Source organism: Polypterus senegalus, chromosome 3 (assembly GCF_016835505.1).
Source record: "Polypterus senegalus isolate Bchr_013 chromosome 3, ASM1683550v1, whole genome shotgun sequence".
NCBI classification, from domain to species: domain Eukaryota; kingdom Metazoa; phylum Chordata; class Cladistia; order Polypteriformes; family Polypteridae; genus Polypterus; species Polypterus senegalus.
Genome location: NC_053156.1, coordinates 302,965,381 through 302,971,777, shown reverse-complemented (window position 1 = coordinate 302,971,777; position 6,397 = coordinate 302,965,381). Strand labels below are relative to the sequence as shown.

The 6,397-nt window shown below is 38.0% G+C and overlaps 1 protein-coding gene across 1 annotated transcript in view; it reads left to right on the top strand.

Annotated features, from left to right (window-relative positions):
- Positions 1–4,702: 4,702 nt before the first annotated feature.
- The window catches only part of LOC120526379 (cytosolic phospholipase A2 gamma-like), a 56,634-nt gene continuing 54,939 nt past the window's right edge, over positions 4,703–6,397 (top strand). Inside the window, exon 1 of the mRNA XM_039749515.1 lies at positions 4,703–4,803. Within this exon, the coding sequence (XP_039605449.1) occupies positions 4,747–4,803 (57 nt within the window). The 5' untranslated portion in view covers positions 4,703–4,746. The remainder of the gene's footprint in view (positions 4,804–6,397) is intronic.

The following is a 6,397-nucleotide window of genomic DNA, read 5'->3' as shown; positions in this document are numbered from 1 at the left end:
ACTGGCCAGTCCACAGCTGAATCAGTGGCAGGCCAGCCTATATGAAGAAATGACACTTCAACCCAACGATTCCAGTGCTTCTCCATCAAAGATGACTTTTTCTTAGACAGGCAGACATCTTGGCAGTAGGGCAGTGGCACCAAGTGCCACATTTGAGTACTGAGAAGAAAAGGAGAATAGATGAGGGTTAAAAATCATAACTATCATTACTTATGTTTTAATGTAAATAATTAACAACAGAGATGCAGTCTGCACTGTTAATCAACAGCTCTAGTCAGGGTATGCTAAACTGGTCGCGAGTCTTCAGCCAGGATTTGAAAGCTGAGACCCAAGGGGCATCTCTTACAGTAGCAGGCAGACCAATCCATAGTTTAGGGGCATTTGACATTTTTAGTGCATCAGGTACTGTGCTATTCTTCCATTTTTTTCCCCTAGAAGGTTTTTTTGGGGAGAGGTCTTCTTATCTTCTTAGAGAGTCAAGGCTGGGGGGCTGTCAAAAGACAGGGCCTGTTAAAGCCCATTGCAGAACTCCTTGTGTGATTTTGAGCTATATAAAAGCAAACTGTATTGTACAAATACTTACGTGTTGTGTCTCAGTTAAGTAACTCGATGCAGGGCAGCACTCACAATAGAAATAAATGAGAGTCTGGAGATAAATTCAATTGACAACTGTTTTATTTCAAACATTAGCCTCAATATAAAATTAAAGTCTGATGCAATCAAAGTAACATTGGATAGATGTATTACCTTAAATGGATATACTCTCTACCAAGGTGTGGTACACAACAATTTATATGCCAAAATAAAAGTCCTTTTTAAAAAACACATAATACAACCCAGAAGTCCTATCCTACACTCAGAATGAATGCAAATATTCATGCAGTACTGAATGCCTCGAATAGTCATCATTAGCCACCTTTACCAGAGCAATCTTGGTGCTGTAAACCGAGCATAATCCAGACACGAGTGATTCGAACAAAGTATTTACCTACAAGTTAGCCTGCACATAAAAGAACTTTGGAAGTAAAAAGAGGTTGTGAGATGATTATCTAAGCAATCCGGATATAGTCCAACTTTCTTAAAAATAGGTCTAACTGCATCAATTTTCAAAACGGAAGGTACAAAGAATAAAGTACAGGTAGACATTGTCTTATAAATGATGTACACATAAAAGAAGGTTTACAATTATTAGTCACTTTGCTAATGTAAGTTGAATTAACAGGATGTTAAAGTGGAGAAATGTAACTTTCTTATTAGCAGATAAGGAACTTTGAGAAAATGATTTATAAACCTCAGGCCACTAAAGTCGGCTCTTCAGACTGTCATTTTCAGGTGCATTGCTCACCTCATGTCTACTGTATACTTCCCATCTTTAGTACTAGGGCGTTGTACCATGTTAGTCATTATGAATGTAGTGAGAAGTCAAGTAGAATGACACCTTTATCTGGCAAACTTAAAAAGATTATAATATGCAAGCTTTCGAGGCAACTCTGGCTCCTTCTTCAGGCAAGATTACATTACCTGAGTTTCTTTGAAAGCTTGCATATTGTAATCTTTTTTAGTTAGCCAATAAAAGGTGTAATTTTACTTGACTTATTGTATTTATTTATTTATAAGGCACTTTAAAAACAACATCAAGGCTGATCAAAGTGCTGTACAATAAAAAAAAAGAAAAACCCAACATATTAGACACACGAAACTGAAGGGTAAATGAAACAGAAACACATAAACACATAAGAATTTAAAAGATTCTTAATAAAAAGTATACAGATAGCCAACATATCATACTGGGTTAAAAGCCACAGAGTAAAAATGTGTTTTTAAATAGGATTTATAGGAGTTTTGGGGCTGCACCTGAAAAGTGGGACACAACCATTAAAAGATTTAAAAACAATTACAAGGATCTTAAAATGGATTTGAAAACGATTTGGAAGCCAGTGAAGGGAAGCCAAAATCGGGGGTAACATGCTCATGCTTTCTTGTGCCAGTTAAAAATCGAGCAGCAGCATTTTGTACCAGCTGTAGGCGAGCAATGGAGGCCTGGATAACTCCAAAATGAAGCGCATTGCAGTAATCTAGACGAGATTTTATAAAAGCATGGATCACTGTTTCAAGGTTGCGCTTAGACAAGACAGGCTTGATTTTTCACAGCCACCTAAACTGGAAAAAGTGAGATTTTACCACTGCGTTCACATGGCTATCAAGTTTTAAAGTGGAATCCATTTTCACCCCTAAATTTGTGGTCATGGATTTCTCAAATCGAGCCACAGTGGAAAGGTTGATGCAGGGGGTCCCGCTGGTGCTATTGGGTCTAAATGGCATGACTTCTGTCTTGTTCTCATTAAAATTTTGAAAATTTAATGTCAACAACAACAACAACAACAACATTTATTTCTATAGCACATTTTCATACAAACAGTAGCTCAAAGTGCTTTACATATTAAAGAATAGAAAAATGAAAGACATAATTATAAAACAAAATAAATCAACATTAACATCAATAAGAGTAAGGTTCAATGGCCAGGGGGGACAGAAAAAACAAAAAAAACTCCAGACGGCTGGAGAAAAAAATAAAATCTGTAGGGATTCCAGTCCCCTCTGGGCATTCTACCTAACATAAATGAAACAGTCCTCTTTGGATTTAGGGTTCTCACGGAAGGGCTTGATGATGATGATGATGGTCACGTAGACTTCTGCCTTTTAATCCGTCCATCATTGTTAGAGCATCATGAAGCTTTGAGTAGGTGGTGGTGGCGCAGGCCACCACCACAAAGAAAACCGGAAAAAGAAACAGAAAAGAGAGTAGGGGTCAGTACGGATTTTAGATGTCATCCAACTCCTTCTCGACTTCTCACTACTTTCCATCTTTGAATAAAGCTTGGGTTACACTGCATTAGGAATTAGCATCCCGATGTCTCTTGGTTCATTATTCCATTTTTTTTTGTTGAAATGCACTGCTGTAACTACTTTTACTGTTAAAAAAAGAAAACAAAACTCTATTGCCTGGAGCTTCCAGTCTCAATTGTATCTGACTGAGATATCCAAGATGAATCTGACCAATCAAACCAAACACCATACTGACCAATCAGATTGCAGTATTATTGCTATTATTGCAGTTTTATTATATTTGAAAACACAATGGAAGGACTGAAAATCCAAAGTCTAACTTATGAGAAGAATTATCAACTGCCAGTCAGCATGCAGAAGCCATTAAGAAGGCTCACAGAATGTCCGGTTATATAGCGCCTTGACATGTGGAGTACAAGTCACAGGAGGTTCTGCTCAAGCTTTATAACACACTGGTGAGGCTCATCTGGAGTCCTGTGTGCAGTTTTGGTCTCTAGGCTACAAAAAGGACATAACAGCACAAGAAAAGGACCAGAGAAGAGCGACTAGGGTGATTCTGGGGCTACAGGGGATGAGTTATGAAGAAAGAGTAAAAGAGCTGAGCCTTTTCAGTTTAAAAAAAAGACATAATTGAAGTGGTTAAAATTATAAAGGGAATTAGTCCTGTGGATTGAGAGTGTGGCTTTAAAATGAGTTCAACAAAGACATAAGGACACAGTTGGGAACAGGTGAAGGGTAAATTTAACATAAACATTAGGATGTCTTAATTCACACAGAGAACTACAGACAGTGACCAAGTAATGTGGTAGACAGGAGAACTTTAGGGACCTTCAAAACTCGATGTTTTTTAGACGAATTAAGTGGACAGGACTGGAGAAATTTGTTGGGCTAAATGGCCTGCTCTTGTCTAGATTGTTCTAGTGTTCTAATATAATAGATAATTTCAGTTTGTTTTGATAACTAAAGTTATTATCTGCAGTGGGCTGGCGCCCTGCCCAGGGTTTGTTTCCTGCCTTGTGCCCTGTGTTGGCAGAGATTGGCTCCAGCAAACCCCCGTGACCCTGCAATTAGGATATATCAGGTTGGATAATGGATGGATGGAATTTATTATTAGACTAATTCTGTTAGGTTTCATACAGTTTGGTCCTATCTAAACAAAAACAGGGATGATTTCTGGAGCCAGGGAATGCTTAATAATATTTTCTATTTAAAAAACCCCACAGAAATAGGATACAAACATTAAGTGATTTTAGTATGTCTCTAACTCAAAAAGAAGGGAACCCAAATTATTTTAGCTTTTTAGGAACATTTTTCTGATTATGGTAGTCATCTGATGGAATAACAGGTTTGCAAAGGAAGAATTTTTGGGGTGCCAACCTGGCAGTCCCCGTTTACTTTAAGTTCACAATGGCATAAAAGGGAAGCAAAATAATAATGCATAGTAAAGTGGCTCCCGTTAATCAGGCTCTCTAGTCTGCCTCGGTAAATTCATGGAGCTCCTTATCTCTGGTCGTTTTGTGAAGAAGTGCTGCCTCCTTCAAGGCGGCTTTATGCCCAGGGACCGTTTACTTGTATTTTTGAAACTGAAGTATTTTTGATATCAGATACTAAACTATTTGCCAAATGATTTCATAGTAGGACATGCAGGAATGCAAAGTAAGAAATATAGCATTCATTTTTATTTCATGGTTGGAGATAAGTGAACATGTTGTGCTAGGATATGCAGTTAGTTTTGATCTATTCAGCCACTGCCAAACTTCCCATAAAAATCTCAGGTGAGTTCAGTAAAGCACTTGAAGTCTTCACACAACTGATTTTTCTTTTCCCTTTTTTAGTAGACATGTTCGCTTCTCAAAAGAACTTTCTGCTGGAGAAAGTTTGGCAGTAGAGGAGCGGAAAATGAAGTGTGCTGAAGCATTGGGAAAGCTGCCAGAAATGCATATATCAGAGGATCAGGTAAGACTGTCACAACTGAGCAGTCAATGTACAGGAACATTTAGACAATACCGCTCAGTTGTCAGGTGGTTTGGAGAGCCTTTACCCAAACAATGCATCGCCTCCCCAGTCAAGCCCTTTTCCTTCAGATCTTTTTTAATTTACCTATTCACCTCTGCTTTGGTCTCCCTAACTTTCTGTTCCTCTGAACTTGCATATCCCATCAGTTTTTTGTCCACATTTCCATTGTCTCTTCTCATCACATGTCTCCTGTACTTCCTTAGATGATTCCCCCACTTTTGTTGTACCTCTGATTGTCTCGTTTCTTATTCTCTCCTCTTTTGTAACTCCACACATCCATCTCAATATTCTCATTTCTGCCACATTCAACTTATTCTCCTGCAGTACCTTTACTGCCCATGTCTCAATCTATATATCATTACTGACCTTAAAAACCTTACATTTCATCTTCTTTAATTCTTCAATCACACAATACTCCTGACACTGTCTTCCAATTGTTCAGCCACACTGCCCTCCATGGATTATCGCTGCATCTAATTCTAAATCTTGGTCTACCACTGATCCTAGATATTTACACGTATCCACTCTTTAACAGCGCTCATTGCAGGCTAACTTCTGAATCCCAATCATCATTAAAACTCAAATATTCTGTGTTCTTCTCCATCTTTTATCTGTTGGATGTCAGCTTTACCCCTCTGCAGTCTCCACAATCCTGGCTATCTCCTGTCTCTTTACAAATGGGTACAATCTCACTGTTCCTCCACTCCTCTGGTATTCTCTCCTGTTCATAGATCATCTGTATCCACAGCACATCTACTCTGCCTTCTGCTACACTCTTCCACACCTCTGCTGGCCTTTTTTCTTTTCCACTTTTCATTCTTTTTAGTGGCTCCTTTACTTCCTTCATCCTTATTCTTGGTATTAGCCCTTTATGTAGGAATCCACTCCCAGGTTTTTTAAAGTACCTCTTCCATCTCTTCTTGATCCTATCATGCTCATTTAAGGCCAAGGACAAATTGAAAAAAATTTAAATACAGTAGACACTCTATTTAATGGACTTTGAATTTAACAGACAAATAACTTCTGTTTTTGAAGGAAACATTTCCCGCCAGAAAGGTGAAAAAGTTCAGTCAACATCCCAGATGTTTTTAGTGACTGTAACAAATATATATTCAGAACCACATGCCTAAGAAGAATTTTTACAGGAAAGGCCGATATTGTAATGAAGTAAGCTGTTACTCTAATGCTTAGCGCAGGCACACTAGAGTGTGATGGTGATTGATCTTTTTTTTACCATTACCCCTTTCTGCAAAGTTTCTTTTTCTTGATGTAATGTGTGTTCTGTTCAAAATCCAGCTGTCAGTAAAATACATGCCCATCTGCCTGCGATGTCATTAAATCAACGTTTTAAGGTGGTAAGTGTATTATGTGTGACTGTTGTTTTACCAGAGGGCACCGATATCTTCATTATACCCCCTGCTACTGTCCTATGGAATGACATGCCTGATGACAGTTATATCCTACTTAATAATACTATTTGTACTTAAACATTATGACATTTAAATATATCTTGTACATTGTAATTTTGTTATTA